Source organism: Canis lupus, chromosome 10, assembly GCF_048164855.1.
Source record: "Canis lupus baileyi chromosome 10, mCanLup2.hap1, whole genome shotgun sequence".
Lineage (NCBI taxonomy): Eukaryota > Metazoa > Chordata > Mammalia > Carnivora > Canidae > Canis > Canis lupus.
The window spans coordinates 26,622,266-26,642,567 of NC_132847.1; the positions used below are offsets into that span (position 1 = coordinate 26,622,266).

Below are 20,302 nucleotides of genomic sequence, written 5' to 3' on the forward strand. Positions count from 1 at the left end.
AGGCTCAGAGGTTCAGGGATCATCTCATTGGTCCATTAGACTTATGGTCAACAGGGTCACAAGCCGATGATTTTACAAGTGTTTGTGAGGATACAATGTTCTCCCGCTACTCCCAATAGTATCCATGATTGTCAAGACGGTAGTAGTATCAGCCAGCATTCGCTCACAGTGTTGCAGCCTTTATATAGATTATCTCATTCTACACCCAAACAATCCTATAAGAGCAGGTGCTGTTTTTACGAGATGAGAAGACAGAGGTTGAGAAAGGTTGAACACTTGCCCAGTGTTAGATGGCTGGGAAGTGACAGAGCTAGGCCACTGGGTTGCTGAACCATCTCTCTTCTTCTCACCTCACACCTTCCATTCCTTTCAGAAACTTCTTGGAAATAGATGAGTATTGGCCTGCTGCCTTGCTGTTTTGTTTTGTTCCTATATTTAAGTTTTGCCCTCTGCCTACTTAGAAGAGTATCTACAGCCAATGGATAAACAGACAGTATTAAAGGTGACAGCCTGCTTAGTGGAAGGCAGGTGCTTCAGGGTCAACAGACTTGAATTTGAATCCTGACACTGCCTTCTACTGCCAAATAATCCTCCGCCTCCATAAACCCCAAGGCCTAGACTTGTAAAAAGAGGGTTGTCTTTGCTTCAGAGAGTTGTAATAAGGATTAAATATGTGGCATCACACTAGCACCCCGTAATTCTTAACTTTTCTTTACTTCCTCAGAGGAAGCAATATGTATGCTAGGCACCTGTGAGGAGCTGGTTTTTACCTAATCCTGAATAGAGCTCTAAGTTGGTTAGCACAAAGGTAAAGAGAACACAGAAACATGGAAATGACTTATTCTTGCTTAGCTCCCCTACAGTAAAAGTGGCTAACTTCCAGTGAGCATCTAATATGCGCAGCTCCATGCTAAACATCTGTCTTGCATATTTACAACTCCTTTGGTCCTCACAACAATCCTGACGGGGCTCTACTATCATATTTCTTCTATCAAAGAAGAAACTAAGACTTGAAGAAGTTAAATAAAAACTCAAAGCTAACAAGTAGTGGAGTAGGAACTAAACCCTAAGTGTCTTATTCTCAAACCTCACATTACCATCTAATAGAACATTGTATGTCAACTATACTTTAATAATAAAAATGTAAAAATATAAAAATAAAAACCCTTACACTACCATGCTTCACACTTAAGCCACTGGGTTGGTGCCCTCAACTCATGCAAAAGACCCATAAAACTCCTCAACTACCCCATACAACCAGGGCTGCCTGCTGCTATTCCCAGAGGCCTGGGGGAGCAGGAAAGCAATTTGTTCTTCATACAGCACTCACCTGGACCAGGTAATCCCTAGGTAAGAGAGGGAGACGAACATGTTCCATCAGTTTTGCCATGTGTTCTAAACGGGTTTCTTTCTCATAATTGATCCATGAAATCACAGCTTCAAATACCTATAAAGAAAATCAACACAGGTAACTGAAGCAGAGATAAGAGCTTTCAAAGAGTTTCCTCAGCCTGAAAAAAAATGTCCAACGTCCAAATCATTCACGAAGGTGGTTAACCTAAGATTCAATAGTTACAATTAAAAAAATGGAAAGATTTTGTCTGTTAGCAGACATCAGAGTAATAGATCACATACACACACATACACACAGGTTATAATAAACCTGCTACCCCAAATAGAGACTCACCGAGGTTCACTGCAAAATAAAAATCAGGTCTCATGGTTATTTAAAGATAGAAATACAGAACAGGAACTCTGAATCAAATTTTATAAAGACTGCTCAGGAAGACCAGAAGCCTTGGGGGGGGGAAGGCTACCATGCTCCTCACGTAAATCCCTCTCCTTGTTTATCTCCTAAGTGCAGTTAGTGCAGAATCAAGACAATAATATCATCTGCCAAAAGCTGGCTGTAAAATGGTGAGTGTGTCAACAAATGACAGAGAGTTTCCTGTCAAAAATTTCTCCTTGGTTTAACCTCTCCCTTGAGGAGAGATTTCATTTGTCTACAAATGAAAATCAGGCTCGGAACCAAGAAGGAGGCTCTCTGGTTTGGATGTGCACCATGCTCAAGAAGAAGTCCAAAATCACACTCTACATGCTACCATATTCACATAGACAGACAAAATCCAATGTTGATAAGGCTGCAGGGATACCAGCACTAGTTCTGGAAATTTAATTAACACAGATCTTTAAGAGGGGAGGGAAGAATCTGCCAATATCAATCAAGTATTTCAACGTGCATACTCTTTGAGAAATATCACTTCTAGGACCTAGTCTACAAAAAATACTCACAAAAGTGCTGTTCACAAAAGAATATGTGTTCCAGGATGTTTGCTGCAGCATTTTGGTAACAAAATAAAAAGGAAGCAACTTAAAGCTCAATAAAGGAGAAATTATTTAACTAGTATACATAGTACGGGATATTTTCAACTGGCAAAAATAATAAAATGCCTTCTTGTGCCAGAACCCAAAAAAGTGCTCAAAGATTAAGATGCACACATCAAATGGATACAGAGCCAACAAATGGGGCTTTCATTGCCAATATTTGGGACAAAACATCAAAGAGAACAAGAAAGAAATCAGATTAGTCTTGGTGACGTGGGATGGGGAATGACTGGGAAGGTGCCAAAGGGAACTTTTTGGGGGAATGGATATGTTCTATATCTGGACAGGGTGGGATTTACATGTACATATGCATTTGTGAAAACTAATTAGGCTGTATGCGTAGTATCTGTACATTTCACTGTGCATAAGTCATAACTCAATTTAAAACATTCTCAGAAAAAAGAAAACATTCTCAGAAAAAAGAAAACATTCTCAGAGAAAAGAAAAACATAGTAATGGATCATAATACAATGAACAAAAAAGAACCCATGAATCCATAAGGATACTTTTAAAAGTGTGGGAAGGTTGGGGCTCCTGGTGGCTCAGTGGGTTAAGCATTTGCCTTTGGCTCAGGTCATGACCCCAGGGTCCTGGGATCGAGCCCCAGGTCGGGCTCCCTGCTCAGCGGGGAGTCTGCTTCTCCTTCTCCCTTTGTGTGTGCTCTCTCTCTCTCTCAAATAAATAATAAATAAAATCTTAAAAAAATAAATGTGGGAAGGGATCTTCTTCACAGACCAAATGCCAACCAATAAAAGTAGAAAGAATGACAGAAAAACATCATTTTGCAACCATCAATATAATAACTGATTGAACAAAGTTCACCAGTATATGCTCAAATCACTGCGTGAAAAATTGTTGGGGAACAAGATACAGTTTTCAAAGCATCACCTCTCAGATTACTTATGAAATACATGGCAGGGGAGTGGGCAGCCTCTAAATGGGAAAATCTGACAGATATCACTGAACAAGTGACCTAAGTTAGCACCACCAATAACAGGACAAACTTATCTTCCTGACTGTGACATAATGGGAAGGACACAGCATCCTCTAGTTTCTTCCTAAAATGTTTCACTTGAATCTTACAGTGAGGAAACAGACAACTCCATGTTTGGAACATTCTGTAAGACAGCTGGCCTGAATTCTCCAAAACCACTAATATTATAAAAAGAAAGAAAGAAAAAGACAGAGAGTTTTAGATTAAGGGGATTTAGAGACATGGGAACTGAATGCAATGCGTGATCCTTGATTGAATCGTGGATTTAAAAGAAATAGCCATAAAGGACTCTTTTGAGACTGTCAGAAAATTTGAATGCTATGTATTAGCTCATATCATTGTATTAGTGTTAAATTTCTTTGGTGTGATCATGGTTTTATGGTTTTAAAAGATAATTTCCTTGTTCTTAGGAGGTACATACTCAAATGCTAGGGGTGAAATGTTATGATGTCTGCAACTTACTGTCAAATGGCTCAGCAAAATAAAAGATTAAATATGTAAAGAGAGAGAAAATAAGACAAATGAAGCAAAATGTTAACTGGTCAATCTAGGTTAAGAGCATATGAATGTGCATGCCTTCAAGCTTTAATATAGGTTTGAGATTTTTCAAAATGAACAGCAGAGGGGAGAGGAAAAGAAATTTTAAGGGAAAAGGATAAATATGACAACTAAATTTACAATATGGCATAAAGTTGAAAACTCCCAGGGGTAGAAAAAATCTCTAATTTTTCTAACCCTGCATATATTTTTGTGTGTATCGATATGTTAATAATGCTTTCGCCCTTATTTCCTAAATATAAACTTAAGTCAGGCTGGGTATACTCAAAACAGGCAAAGAATCAATCAGAAAGGGAAGGGAGGAGAAATGAATGGAATGGAAGAGAGAGGAGCAGCCTCTGTGTATAGTTTGTAAAAAAAAAGTTTGTATAGTTTGTTAAAAAATCTCAGCTCTGTAAAAAATAACCCCTATGTACACAAATATAAACATACACACACCATAGAAATCCTCCTTCTCCAGTTCATTTTTTAAGATTATTTGCTCTCACAGAGCTTTATCCCTCACCCTCACAGCACTGGTTTGCGAGTGACTATGTGCTGCTCCAAGTAGATGTCCACATCCCTAAGAACAGGGCCTTGTCTTACTTAATAGCAAATAATACATACTCTAATATTTTTTGAATGAACGAATGGACCACACGAGTTCAGAATAAGCAATGCAAGGAGGCAGTGGAAGCTGTCCAGGCTGGAGCAAGGAGCAGAGCTGGGGGGGAAGAGGACTGATATCAGAGGCCAAAGGAAACTGGAGACCATGCTGGATTCGCTGGTGAGCAACCACAGTCCCATCCTGCCTCGACACGCGGTTATCCAACAGTCTTCTGCTCCTCATTACACTGCGAGCTCTTGCAAGGTCAGAAGTGTCCCTCCTCAATACACAACCCCCACTGCCCAGCACAATGCCGGACACAGAGCAGGTGGCCAGCTGACAAAGCTCTGCTCAAGGATGAACCACGAAGTCCTTGAGGAGGTGGGATTTCCTGACAATGCCCTTTCCCGTCAACCAGCTTGGTCTTCATTATAAAAGCTAAAAAGCAAGCCGAGTCTAATGAAGTCGATATTTAACTTATCTTTATTTTTGGCGTGACTTGTCTGACTGGTTCCATTTAGTTGCACTGTTTACCTACTGGGCTGTGAAAGCCACAGCACTCAGCAACAACGGTGACCTTCTGGGTAGCTAGAGCAAGCCATGTGTTTTTCTCATTGAGACTCCATGTTAAGAAAATAAACAAGCAAATAAACTTTCAACTAGCTTTGGTGTTTAAATGTGCCTAAAATCATTCCCACAGCCCCTCCTGTTAAGGGACCAGCCAATGCAAGGGGGCAACGAGTAGTAATAGCAGGAGCCGGTATTTACCGTGTGCCAGGCCCTGCACCACCCTTTGTGGACACTGTCGCCCTGGACTCCCGTGAGAGCCCAATGAACAGATACTCGTAACCCTTGTTAAGTGCCTCGCCCAAGCCCAGGGCCACAAAGCAGCAGAGCTGGGGTTCACACAGACTCCAGGGCCAGCACTCGTGCTCTTATCCACTGTTCTCAGCCGCCTGTTACAGGCCCACAGCAGCGGCTGGTAGACTACAGCCCACAGGCCACATTCAGCCTGCCACCTGTTTTCATAAATAAAATTTTACTGGAACACAGCCATACTCACTCGTTTATACATACTGTCTGTGGCTTTCACACTGCAACAGCACAGTTGAATTGAGACTCTATGGCCCAGAAAGCCTAAAATATTTATTATCTGGTGTTTTATAGGAAGAGGGTCTCAACTCCTAGTCTATGAAATCTAAGCAGAAGCCCTGTAGCTTCAATCACAGGACAGCGTGATGTGTACTCAGATGAAAACACTTTTTATGGATCCCACGATGAAATCAGCTGCCACAAGGCATGCTTAGGGTTTTACTTTTAAACAAAGAAAAGAGCATAACTTCCTTACTGCTTCATATTCCAAAGCCAATCTCTTGAGGGCTACAAGGTTGCTAGGTGGAAAAAGGATAGAGAAAATCGAATTTCATAGTTCTTGGCTCCCCATGCTTCCGATGTAAGCACAAGCCTTAGCCGGAACACCAGATGAAGGTGAACCCCCTACACCACCTCTCTGGTGAGGCAGGCAGCCAGGCACACTGTACCTGGACCTGTGAATAGAATGGGGAGCACTGGGGCATTGGCAACTGCTTTCAAAATGTGTTCTGAAAATCAAGAAGGGGACTTCAGTTAAAAATAGGCAGGGCAGTGACATGGCAAGGGAAAAGGTCCAGTTGAGGATGATTCAGAGCAAAGCACAGGATGGAGGAAAAGAAGCCAATTTTGACAAGATCAGGGAAAAAAACTAGTTTTTTTTCCAAAACATGGACTTAATTTGTTAAAGATTTGAGAAATGCTGATTTTAAGAACAGCAGACACTGTACTATGCATTTTACATGCATGATGCCATTTAACTCACCCAAAAATCCTGTGAAATACATATCATTGTTCACATTTTATAGATGTGAAACAACCTCAGAGAGCTTACTATCCAAGGTCATACTGCCAGGAAGTAGTGGATCTGGGATGTGAACCCACCTCTAACTCCAAAACCCAAGTTCTAACATTGTGCAATATTACATCTCAGAGGCACAATAAGCTGGAAAACCTGGGCAGCCCAATGACTTGGGAAACTACATTCCAACAACCATAATCATAATTAAACACACACACACACACACACATACACATGTGCTCTTAGGACATTCCCCTGCTAGATACTCTTCCTTCCCAGGGATTGAGCCAATAGCATCCAAGCATTCACTGCCAGGATTTTTTTTTAAGATTTTATTTATTCATGAGAAACACAGAGAGAGAGAGGCAGAGACACAGGCAGAGGGAGACTCCATGCAGGGAACCCAATGTGGGACTCGATCCCAGGTCTCCAGGATCAGGCCCTGGGCCGAAGGTGGTGCTAAACTGCTGAGCCACCAGGGCTGCCCACTGCCAGGATTTTCAATCAAGAAGACAGCACTACTAGAAAAGAATGCTTGTCATTTCTTAAACTGAAGCTTAGCAGGACTTTTGTGAATCATACTCCTGCTTTCTGTCCTATGCCCACACAAGGGACTGTTGGGAACAGTGAGGTACTGGATGGAGCTGGAGCTCATTGTGCAAGTTCCTTCCCATCTTGGTGTTTAGTGACATTACACTGGTAGTTTGAAATCAGCCTTGATGGAAGTATTTACACCATGGAAATTAGCAAATGAATCAGCAAACAAATCAGGGCTTTCAGAAGTTTTTTTGCAGAGCCAGTTGTTAAATATTTACTAGCATAACACTGGCTGGGAGATTTCCTGGTCTGAAGGCTCCCCCGACTATAGAAAACCTACTCAGCTGCACTCATCTTTCTGACAGTCCCATCATCCTAAGATTTTATAGGGCACTTAACAGCTCCTTTGTGTAGTTGCTTCATCTCAGACTCACAAGAGCCCTGGGAAGCAGCCAGAGTCACTCATATAAGAGAAAAGCAAGGCAGACAGTGGGGAAATGGTCTGCCCAAACATTATGCAGCTAATTGGTAATAGAGCTGAAACGAGAACCACTGGCTTTCATTCCACTCTATGTCCGTAACACATTTCATTCATAGTTTGTAACTCTATATTTATTTCTGTACATATTTGATAAAACCTATTTATTTCTGTATATTTTTAATAAAATCTGTCTCCCTCATGTGACTTTAAGTTCCACAAAGGCAGGGATCTTATGTTGATCTGTTCACCAATGTCTCTCATGTGAATAACATGCTATCAGCCACATAGTACTCAATAAATATATACTGAGAAAATGAATAAGTTAGTCAAAGTGAGAATGATTGAGTGTATGGTTCTCCTCCTAGGACAGCATATTGCCAAATATGTGACTTCATATAAACAACAAAAGTGATGACAAAACTAAAACGGTGGTATTGCCTTGCTGGGAATTGTTCAGCCTTCCGCTGCTGCCTATGTAGGATAAAGACACCCAGTCTGATTCTGTGAAGGAGAAGGACTGAAGCACCATGGTTTGAGAGGAATGCCTGCAAGCTGAAAGACTATTTCAAGGCACTAATCCTACAAATGAATGGAGTGTGACACAGGGATTGAGAATGCCTTGCAGCTAGTTTCCAAGATCTATAAAGAACTTATTAAACTCAACACCAAAGAAACAAACAATCCAATCATGAAATGGGCAAAAGACATGAACAGAAATCTCACAGAGGAAGACATAGACATGGCCAACATGCATATGAGAAAATGCTCTGCATCACTTGCCATCAGGGAAATACAAATCAAAACTACAATGAGATACCACCTCACACCAGTGAGAATGGGGAAAATTAACAAGGCAGGAAACCACAAATGTTGGAGAGGATGCGGAGAAAAGGGAACCCTCTTACACTGTTGGTGGGAATGTGAACTGGTGCAGCCACTCTGGAAAACTGTGTGGAGGTTCCTCAAACAGTTAAAAATAGACCTGCCCTACGACCCAGCAATTGCACTGTTGGGGATTTACCCCAAAGATACAAATGCAATGAAACGCCGGGACACCTGCACCCCGATGTTTCTAGCAGCAATGGCCACGATAGCCAAACTGTGGAAGGAGCCTCGGTGTCCAACGAAAGATGAATGGATAAAGAAGATGTGGTTTATGTATACAATGGAATATTACTCAGCTATTAGAAATGACAAATACCCACCATTTGCTTCAACGTGGATGGAACTGGAGGGTATTATGCTGAGTGAAGTAAGTCAGTCGGAGAAGGACAAACATTATATGTTCTCATTCATTTGGGGAATATAAATAATAGTGAAAGGGAAAATAAGGGAAGGGAGAAGAAATGTGTGGGAAATATCAGAAAGGGAGACAGAACGTAAAGACTGCTAACTCTGGGAAACGAACTAGGGGTGGTAGAAGGGGAGGAGGGCGGGGGGTGGGAGTGAATGGGTGACGGGCACTGGGTGTTATTCTGTATGTTAGTAAATTGAACACCAATAAAAAAATAAATTAAAAAAAAAAAAAAGAGAATGCCTTGCAGTCAATATGGCAGATGGAGCAGAGTTGGAAGGAATCTTCCCCTACAGCTCCAAACACGTAAAAAGTGACATATTAGCAAAAAATAAAGCTTTGAGTCGTAGTAAAAAGAAAGAGGGAAGTGCCTGGGTGCTTTAAATGAGAAGGAAAGCAAGTCTGACAGCTGAATGGAAGCTAAGGCCATTACTAGGTAGAATGGCGTCTGGATCAGGAAGCTGGTGTCTTATCAGGGAGAATGTCTATGCCACAGGCTCCCCGTGGACAGCATTATTCACCTGCCGTCCCATATACTGGGACTAGACAAACTCCATCCATCTGCGAGGGAAAGGCGGGGGAGGGGAGCTCACCATCTCCTGGAGGCAGGGAAGTTAAAAACCGTATCTTCATGAAATCAGAACCCCAGGCTCACACCACATACAGATCTGGGTTCTGATGTGACATTATCCAGATAGCGCAGAGGATACTCAAGACAAAAAGGAATATAGAAACAGTTTCTAAACCAGTAAACCTGCCCTAGAGTGCCCTAGGGCACTTCCACAGCCCAGGGCAACCCAGACTCCCATGGACAAAACATCTTCTGAAGATGGTCTCATAATCAAAAATTATATATCACTAATGGAAAGAACTGCAAAAAAAGGAAAATCAACAGGTAAAATAAATGACAGAATATTTAGGGCAACCAAAGAAAATCAGCCTCCATCATGTGGTCCTCAGAATATCAGGGGCAGCAGACATTCTATAGTAAAAGAGGTTCTGGGAGTAAATGAGCCTGGAGCATGTATCATACATACATACCCCCACATCTCCTTGAGCCATTTATAAAGCTCATTAACATATAAAAGCTCTGACGACCTTCAGTTTCTTAACCTGGTTCCCATGTTTAGCCACTGTCTCCTAAATGTGTCGGACTTGAGAGTATCTCATAAACACTGAAGCTTTATGGCACACAGTGGAGTAAATACTGACCTACAGAAAAAAAAAGTCCTCACCCCCCAACCTATTCCATTTCCAGCCTCTTCTCCCACCACCCCTACCAAAGACCCTGGGCTCTCATCACATTGCTTACCACTCCCCCAAGTAAAATAAGGTATTCCAAACTTCTACGTCTATAGTCCTATGATCCCTTCAACCATGATGGCTTTCCAAAATCCTCTTATTCTCTGATTTTTAGCTCAAATATTCCCTTTTTTTATGAGGTCTTCCCCACCTAACAATAAAATACTCGAGAGTGCTTTCCTTGAACTTTGACTACAGGCAACTACTTCTCTCAGCCACATAAGGATATGCTTTGTATCCAGACTGCGAGCTCTTAATGGTCCTGAGTGTCACTCACTTCCGTCTCCCCGTCAGGGTGTGCGCATGTGTTCATAGAGAGCAGGGGCCTGGCAGGCAGATGCAGTTAGCTTCATATTACAAAGCTATTTATTGTCAAAGCACATTAGTTTCCTCCTCTGCAAAATGGGGACAATAATCTCTGACTTGGGACTTTGTGTAGAAAGAGAAATGATCTGCCGAATAGCATGCTGGGCAAAAGAAATCACATGCAAAGCATACACAGCCCAGCATTTCATTTATGTAAGGTTAAAAAGCTGGCAAAACTAATCCATGAGAAGTTAGAATGGGTAGTTATGCTTCTTGGGGTGGGAGGCAGTGATGGGAAAAGGGTTCTATTTCTTGATGTATGTGCTAGGTAGGAGGGTATTTCACTTTGCAGAAAGTTGACCTGCACACTTTTTATTTGTTCATGTCCCTGTGAACTTACTTCAATACAAATGTCACTTTGGGGGGGGAAAATGATGTATGAAATGTACTGGAGAATGGTGGCCAATCAAGGGAGATTTTTGGTCATAGTGCTGTGCTATTCTGCTCCTAGATGCTTACCGAATTGCACTTTCCAAAGGAGGATAGTAAAAGGAGTAATGCTGTGACCAGGGACCAGGCCAGATGGCTGTTTGCAAGCTGAAAAGCTGGCAACTCTGACTACTGACCTCATAGTAAGGTGGGGCTTCCAACAGCTCAGGCAAGGCAGCAGGATGCACCTGCTCAATCACTGGATGATACCTGGGCAGCAAGCACTCAAATCTAAACCAGTAGCCAAGGAGCTCCAGCCAGCATCCTCCACCTATCACTGGCTGGAAAGGCTAAGAGTTCAGACAGGAGGGCATGCAATATCAATGATTCTGGGAGACAAGGACCCAATCCCTTTCAGAAGATACCAGTATTTGGCTTCTAATTACAGGCTTAGGAGGCAACAGCACATTAAATATGTAATCTTACAGAAAGTAAGCGGTAGTGCTCATTATAACACACACCTGACACTATAATTTTTTAAGAGACCTAACCAATGTCTTCCTGACCTGTATCTAAACTGTGGGCCATTTCCCCATTACTACTCACTCTGAAAACTTCAACAGTGTTTCAAAAGAAGGGCACAGAATTCTTGAGTAGTAGAAACATAAATACCAGCTAAGAAAGCAAAGATTCAGAAGTCTATTAACCAGCAATTCAGTGGCAAACCTGCACTACAACTTGAGAGTCATCACTCTTCTCCTTAGAGTGGGTCTGTCCTGGAGGGTTGCTTAGTCTGCCCACCCCTGGGTCACAGAAGCTGTCCATGGTGAGAGCCAAACTCTGGGTCTCAAAGATGAACACACTAAACAGACAATCTGCTCACAGGCAGAGCTGTGACCCAAGACACCTCCTCTGTGGAAGAAACAGGAGAATGTGAAGGGCTTACTCTGGTGTGCCTCTGCTCTACCATTGGGAAGGGGAGATGGTCAGGGGTCATAGTGGGGAGGGGTCCTACCCAAAGGACTCATGATTCTGTAACTCCTCCCAGGTCCTTTTGTCCTCCCCTCAAATAACAGGAATTTTAAAACTGAAACTACACAAAGGAAAAACAGGAGAGAAAATGGCAGGGATCCATGTCTCCTCTGACCTCTAGTTCCCACTTTTGTCCTTATTCTCTGGAAAAATGTGAAAATTTATTCCCATAACCTCAGCTGGCTCGGGACAGCGTCCAGCACCAGGCTGCCCATTCACTCCCTCAGGGCATATCTGTTCAGCACCCTCCACAGAACCACTAGGGACTTTGTGTCAGGGACTGTGCATGACACAAAGATGGTGAAGGCACCCTCGTATCCTTAAAGAGCTTGCGGCTAGTGGAGAACATAAGGCCTGGGCAATGGCAAGTGGTGTTGGAGGAAGATCAGTATCTGAGCCCTGGGAGAAGTCCTGATGGGGCCAAGAGGGCTGAGAACGTTGGGGAACAAGAGGCTACTCCCAATTTGCCCGTGCTAGGCACCAGGCTGAGGTCACACAACCATCCAGACTAACTCAGGCTCTAGAAAATGCCTCATTTGTCCCCTTGAGAAATGCCCCCAGTCAACAGTGAGCAGTAGTAAGAATAGCAGAAGTATAGTGGCAGTAATAATAGCAGCAATAATCATATCCTACAGGAATGAACACTTCCTGGGGGCTAAGGACTTTTTACGTGTCATCTGATTTCATCCTCAGAACAACTCCATAAGATAGATATACTCTACTCTCATTATCCACCTTTTACATATGAGAAAACTAAGATGTAGAGAAGTTCTCTTATTCATTCAATAAATTGGTTTTTTTTAATGTGTCTACCATGAACCTGTTACCAATACCACTCTGACCATAAGTGACCATAAGACAGAAAAATCCATGACTGTATATGGTGCATACTTTCTAGTGTGAGACAGATAACTGGCCCAAAGTCACTCAGCCCAGTAAAGCAGTGGACACTGTATTGGAACTCAGCCACTCCACACACAGAACCTCTACTTTCAAACTCCTTGACAAGCAAACTGCCTGGGCCTAGCCACAGCCACAGCCACTTATAATCCTCATTACTAAAATACCATATTTCCTCCCTGTTAAGATGCTTGGCTTTTTCACATTTTAATATCTGAAATCTGGCTGCATTTTTTAATATATGTTGAAAGAAATCTGTGGGCTTTAGGAAATGAAGTCATAATGAAGCTGATTTGCCGTTCAAGTATGGATTTAGCTGAATATATATACGATTATTTGTGCAGTTTAGTTTTCTGCAGATTTTGTTTTTTGTATTTCGTTTTGTTTTTAATGTAGGCTCCACACTCAGCGTGAAGCCCAATGAAGGGCTTGAACTCATGACCCTGAGATTGAAACCCAAGCTAAGATCAAGATCAAATGCTTAACTGACTGAGCCACCCAGGTGCCCCAGCAAATATTAACATTAAATGAAGTTCAATTTTGGCTTAAATTAAGATCCCTGATATTACTTCAAATATATTCCAATAAATTCACTACAATGCAATATTGAAAGAAAAGGCTATTGCACATACAAGAGATTGATTACCTGTTATGAAATATAACTAAGGGAAGTGGAAATCACCAAATCTCTTGGAACATATCACAGAATTTTCAAAGCCTAAAGAGCTAGCAGCCAAGCAACAAACATCTAATTGTGAAAAGCTTCCAGCAATTTGTAATCAATTAAGGGGAAATAAAACTAGAAATAGAAAACTCAGGCCAAACCCCACTGTTCTTTGATAAGCCTCAAAATTATACTGTCAATCTTAGCAGTGCCAGGCTGGCTTAGCTGGTAGAGCATGTGACTCTTGATCTTGGGGTTGTGAGTTAAAGCATGGGTTCAGAGGTTACTTAAAAATACAGCTTTAAAAAAAAGAAAACTATATACTGCCAATCTTAAAGGTATCAAAGGGATCAAGATCATCAGTAATCTACTTTATGGAAAGCACCACATAACTCTGAAGTTACAAATAATTTGAACGTGAAAAATACCTACATTCTAAACACCAATTACACATAGCAAGCAACTCCTGTGTAAGCATATGAATGAATGAGAGCCACTAAAGACCATGTCCTAAGCATGTAGATTTAATATCAGACTTCTTTGCTTATGGAAAGATGCAATAACTCCATGGCTTATTCTCCATTATCAGCAGCAAAACTGATACCATTTACCATTGTCAGTGGTGCCTCAAAACAGAAGAGTATGGTAATGACAATGACAGCTGCCATTTATTACCACCTGCTGAACACTACATTTGATTTTTCACACCCAGTATCTGTGATCCTCCTAACTCTATAAGGGAGGTACTCTTAGTATGCCCATATTACATGGAAGAAAATGAAGGATCAAAGAGACCAGTGACTTCTGAAAACCACGGAGCCAGTAAGCATTAAGTCCAGCATGGAAACAGGCCTTCCTGAGTTCAAAGCCCCAGTGGTTTCCAGAGCACAAAAACGCCTCTCCCTACTACTAACAACCTGCCTCCACCACCACCCTGACACAGCAAGCACAGATAAGCCCTCACCTGAAGAATGCTTACTATGATCTCAGAGTGGGATGGGCCAGCAGGAGTTAAAGGTAGCAGGGCTTCCCACCTCAACCCAAATACCCACAAAGTTGATGCAAATCATGCTGCTTATACAGCTTTTTACATTTCTTCAGACTATACCTGAGGACACACTCAAGCAGGGCCCAAACTGGCCAACAGTACCAACAACTGCAGGGTCAACCAACTAACTAGTTCATTCTTTCAAATTGTGCCAATTTGGTAGCACAATCCAGAGGAGACATTAAACAGGCTTGACAAGAAGTGAGCAAGTCTTTGCTGCTGAGGCCGGGAAAGGAAGGGGCCCATGGCCTAGCCAGAGGCATTCTTTATCCCGTAGGTGATATCTCACATCAGTTAATGGAAGAAGGAGGCTCTTTGGGCCTAAGGGACAATCCAGCTTGTTGGGCCAGTCACCTTCTGGAAATCCCTCTGAATTCTTGGGGCAGCCCATGATTCCAATCAACAACTGCTTTACTTCTTTTTTTTTTTTTTCAACTGCTTTACTTCTTGATCAAACTTTTGCAGGACGACAGGCAGGGGCTTGTGATTCCACCCTATTCTCTAGATATGTGGCTTTGGACACTCATCTCCAATGTAAGAACCTTCTCAAAGGCTTTTCCTTAAATATTTCCTCAGAAAAGGACTTCAAGCTTGTACACTATGAGTGGACTAAGACAATCGAAGAAGCACTTATTGAGCATCTCTGAGGATGCAGAGAATAACAAGATGTGGCTGCTACCAACAGGGAACTCTCAGTTGAATGGAGGAGGTAGAATGGGATCAAAACTAACTGCAATAGAAAGCAGAACAAGGTGATTTATCCTAGAACACAGAGGAGAAAGGAATAAATTCCAGATGCATGATCAATAAACAACTCAGCTAACACTGAATGAGCACCTTCTAAGTACCAGGTATGACACCAGGCATTTTACACACTTTATCCCATTTAACTGTATCCCACAACTACCCTGTGGAATATGCCCTATTACTATCCTCACCTTATACATGAGGGAACAGATGAAGAAGCAATCTATCTCACCCAAGGTCACCAACTAATTTGTAAATACTAGAGATGAGATTTGGACCCTACTGGCCAACACCAAAGTTTTTGTTATTTTTCAGCATAGTAGATGACATGTCTTGGAGTACAGAAGTTCTTCCTGGTAGAAGGGGAATAGGAACTGGTTTAGAATTCAACCAGGTGGAGCTGGAAGGGAAGGATAATCCAAGCAGGAATCAGCAAAAAGGAAGACCTAGAGGTAGGACAGATCAGCACTCACGGGTCGGCTAAAGCAGTGGGCAGAAGTCAAGCCAACAGCACCAAAGAAGTGGTATGTAGTCAGTGAGGTAGGGAACTAGGTATCAGGAGACCCAGTTCTAGTTTCGCCATGGCCACTCACTGTGTGACCTTCAGTAGATCCTATCACTCCTCCGGGCCTCAGTTTCCTCAACAGTAGAAGTTCCAATCCCCTATTAGAATAGATGTTCCCCAAAGGTCGGCTCTGGCTTAAATGCTCAACGATACTCACAAAAGGCCATGTGGGACAGTGGCTAAGACCAGGTGACAGGTAGACCATAGCTCTGCAGTGACCAGCTGAGTGACCTCAGACAAGCTAATTAACTCCTCCAAGTTACTTTTCCTCATCTGTAATGTGGGGACAAGAGCCATGCCTGCTTCTTCCAGAGCTGTGATGAAGGTTGATTAAAATGCAGAGAACAGGGCACTTAGCAGAGTCCTTGGCAAACTGTCAACATCCAGTTGATGGAGGCAGTTTTGTTGCCATCAGCAGCAGCAGCATTATTTCTTCCTAAAGAGTCCAGATAGCAAAGGTAGTGGTCATGGGCCAGAAGGCCTTTTTCTAATTATTTAAAAGGAGAAAAAATAAGCTTTTTTTTTCTGGTGAAAAAGAGAAACAGCCTCACTGAACCACAAATCCCTCTCATCTACCTCCCGTGTGAGAGGCTCCTGCTTCACCAAAGGGGCATGCCATACCTTTTCCTCTGAAGAAACGGTCAGCTTGTCACTGGATATCAAGCTGCACACCTGGTCCAGACTTAGGCTAAGAAATTCTTCCCCCAGCATCACCTCTGGAAAGTGCTGCTCTGCTCAAAAAAAAAAAAAAAAAAAAAAAGGCTGAAGTTCAGAAAACAAAGTCACAACTCCTGCCCTTCTGTGGCCATGGTAATCGGTGAAGCTCACAATGAAGTCCTGGGGACTCTAGGGGTGGGCATGAGGAAAAAGGACAGAGAGGCAAAGAGAAAGCACATCCTGGTTGAAGGGAAACTAGCCTCTTAGTTTGGCAGCAAAGAAATCCCTCTGTGTGATCCTCCATCCTGAACATCGACAGAGATGAAAATGGGGCAGAGAGATGTGAGGTTATATTTTTTCCATGCTCCATGCAATTAATAATGGCATTGCAGAAAAGCCTCACTGGGACCTGCCTACTTAATTGAGCTCATTTCCCCTCAAGGCACAAGCTGGCAGATTTGCAGATGGTGCCCCCTGCAGCTCAGCCAAACAAAAGTGGGTCAGAACTGCTGTGTGGCTGGAAGTCTCTGGGGGTTCTGGTACTAAGTCAACATTTGAAGGCTGGCGGGAGGCATCATCCTTTTGGGTCCAAAGTCAAGCCTACCACGGTCTCTGATTCACAAAGAAGCCCAACTAAGCATGTGTCCAGGCACAGAAGCAACAGAGCTGGCCCCACGACAGCTAGCAATGGTCCATGACAGGCAGACCAGTGGAAACCATTAAGATGGAGGGCAACTGGGAGACACCTAGAATGAGACAAAACACACAGGCCAGATGTTCATGCAAGGGAAATTCCAAGTATAATCCCTACCCTGACATTTGCCCAGGCCACCATCCTGTGATGGTAGAGACAGTGAAAGGTCAGTAAAGGAGTGTACATTTCAGAAAGAGGGAAACTAGACTCAAATGCTGACTCTGCCATTTGCAAGTTGTGACCCTGAGGCAATGGCACCACCTCCCTAGGTCTCATTATCCACCTATGAAATAGAGCTACAATAGCTCCTCTTGCTTCACTCTCATGCTGTGATGGGCATTTTTGCAAGCTATGCCAAGGTACAGTGGCTCAGGAGCTGACAATTCCTGGTGCAGCAGGTTCTGGAGATCACAGGGTCCCGTGCCCCAGACCGGGCTCCTTCCTCAGGCCTCTCATGGCTCTGCCCCACTGCCCCCAGGAGCATCTATGTTCCTTGCCCTCCTTCCAGGCTATGGGTTCCCACTCTTCTTTCTTTGGTGGCTCCTCTCTGGCCTTGTGTCTTTTTGGATAATTCTAGAGGCTTCACCTTCCAGTTCCCACTGTAGGCTACCCCCTAGTGGTCTGACCAGCCCCTCCGTGCCCCGGGACATACCAGTTCGGCTGCACCTGCACAATGAAAAGGGAAGTCAGACCATACTCAGCTCTGCTCTCACATTCATTGGCTTCCTGAAAGCCAAACCAAGATTTAAATCATTCCTTAAAAATACCATTTCAAACTTTATGTTGAAATAATTTCAAATCCAAAGAATTCTCATATACACCCTTCATCCAGAGCCTCCAAATGTTAGTGTTTTACTCTGAGATCCAGTTATAAAAAATCTTGTCCATCTTTCACTGGACCAAAAGGGCTCCCCACCTGCTCCCCACTGGCACAGTGAGATTACTGAGCTCACAATTAAGGCCTGTCCATCAAGAAGCTCAGGAATGTCTGGACATAGAAAAAAAATTTTAAAGGGAGATCCTTTATGAAGGGAGGCAAATGCCATAAAGTAATGCTAGTCTTGCTTCTCTGTACATCAAGAGGAAAAAGCCTTTAATTAAAGCTTTGATCTTAGGGTGTGCCTGGGTGGCTCAGTCCGTTAGGCATCTGCCTTCAGCTCAGGTCATGATCTCAGGGTCCTGGGACTGAGCCCTGCATCAGGCTCCCTGCTCAGTGAGGAATCTGCTTCTCCCTCTACCCCTCACCCTACTTGTGCTCTCTCACTCTCTCTCTCAAATAAATTAATTTTAAAAACCTTTTTTTTTTAAGTTAGATTTTAAGTTAGACTCTCAAAAGAGTTCCTTAATATTTAAGACTATACAATATTATTTTTAAATTATCCATTCCTAAAATTTTTTTTTTTAGATTTTATTTATTTATTCATGAGAGAGAGAGAGGGGCAGAGACATAGGCAGAGGGAGAAGCACGCTCCCGGCAGGGAGCCTAATGTGGACTCGATCCTGGGACTCCAGGATCATGCCCTGAGCCGAAGGCAGATACTCAGCCACTCAGCCACCCAGGTGTTTCCATTCCTAAAACTTTTTAAATAAAAGCAAGTGAACAATCTCCTTTGGGTGATGGGAATTCATTCTTGGCCTGGAAGCCCAAGAAAGCAACATGATTTTCCCTACATGCCCTTTGTGGTCCAAGAAGTCTTTGGACCAGAGACCTCCATCTGCTGGCAACAACAGAAATAGGGGAGAGGAAAAGCAGCCACCACAGCAAGACAAAATACAAGACATCAAGACTCTGCAGACCTGCCAACGCTGAGCTCAGCAGGAGAGCCAGGCAAAGCAGCACCAACACTCCTGTGGCCCAGAGCCACACACAGGCTTCCTGCTGTATCTTTGGCTGACCAAAACCCTGACATTTGGAGGAGAGAAAAGAATGAAGGGAATAGGAGGAGTTAAGAAGTTAAAACCTGGGATATGAAAAGTACTTCCACAAAGCTCATAAAGCCGAAGGTAGATGGGCTAGGATTTTGCAAAGGAAGATGAAGCACAGTGATGTGTATTCTAGGTGGTTTGGTGAACAAACCAGAGATTCTCAAAGATCAATCGAGGTAGGAAACAGTCAACCCCCACAGTTCCCCATCTCCCCCACTTTGGGGCACCACAGAATTTGAATTTAGGTCCCTTCTTCCTGAAGTGGGCTGCTGCTGTGCCCATCTGGAACTTCCCACTGAAACCCTTCCAGAAATCCTTCCAGGAAACAGTAGCTGGTAAGGAGGGGGCAGCTGGGAGGGAGAGGGCAGCGGCTCCCCATGCAGGGACCCAGGAGATTTGGAGAGAATGAGCAGGAAACACAATGAAAGGCAGCAAAGAGGGAAACTCCTTCCCATCCCCTGCTATCTGAGGAGACAGAATTGAGTGCCCATGGCCTGGGGATCAACCCCCCTTTTCTGTTACTGATGCTCAGAAATGACAAGATAGGAAAGCAAGCTAGGATGCTCTAGCCAACTTGATCTCCTGGGAAACATAGATTCCCCAGCAGACTTTGTATTCAAGTCAGCCCTCCTCCCAGCTGCTTCCCAGAAAGGAACACCTCTGCTCCCAGAAGATACTTCCCTGAGAATCTTCTAGCTTTAACACTTGTTTGTGGATTCTTTCTTTGCTTTTCTTTGCCATATTAAAGGAAAATACAGGGATGCCTGGGTGGCTCAGAGGCTGAGTGTCTGCCTTCGGCTCAGGGCATGATCCTGGGATCCAGGATTGAGTCCCACATCAGGCTCCCTGCATGGAGCCTGCTTCTCCCTCTGCCTGTGTCTCTGCCTCTGTGTGTGTGTGTGTGTGTGTGTGTGTGTGTGTGTGTGTATGTGTGATGAATAAATAAAATAAGATCTTTAAAAATAAATGAAAAATAAAGGAGAATACAATCAGGAGCCTTGGCTAAGTGTGAGGAGGTCTCTGGGTTTGAGCCCTAACTCCACCTCTTACGGTCACTTCTTTCCAGGCTTCGACTTCATCATCTATAAAATGGGACTGTAATAGCTGATGTAGGTCTCAAGGTTCTTTTGAAGCTCAGAGACGATAATATGTATACAGATGAGGCCATTTTGAGATCTTTAAGAAACTCTTTAGAAATGAAGGATGACTATTACATCAGTCCATGTTCCTGCTTCACAAAGTCCAGTTCTGTGGGCAGCACTGTTCAACAGAGAAGCTTTTCCAGTGCATCAGAGATATGCCTTAG

At 43.2% G+C, this 20,302-nt stretch overlaps 1 protein-coding gene across 5 annotated transcripts in view; it reads right to left on the reverse strand.

The window, feature by feature from the left end:
• KLHL3 (kelch like family member 3) overlaps positions 1 to 20,302 on the reverse strand; it is a 114,045-nt gene that overhangs the window by 38,639 nt on the left and 55,104 nt on the right. For 4 of the 5 annotated variants that reach the window (XM_072841152.1, XM_072841151.1, XM_072841148.1 and 1 more), the window contains 2 exons: positions 16,341 to 16,450; positions 1,331 to 1,447 (listed from right to left, as the gene is read on the reverse strand). In XM_072841152.1, coding sequence (XP_072697253.1) covers positions 1,331 to 1,447; positions 16,341 to 16,450 — 227 coding nt within the window. The remainder of the gene's footprint in view (positions 1 to 1,330; positions 1,448 to 16,340; positions 16,451 to 20,302) is intronic. The other variant, XM_072841149.1, reaches the window with a different exon arrangement.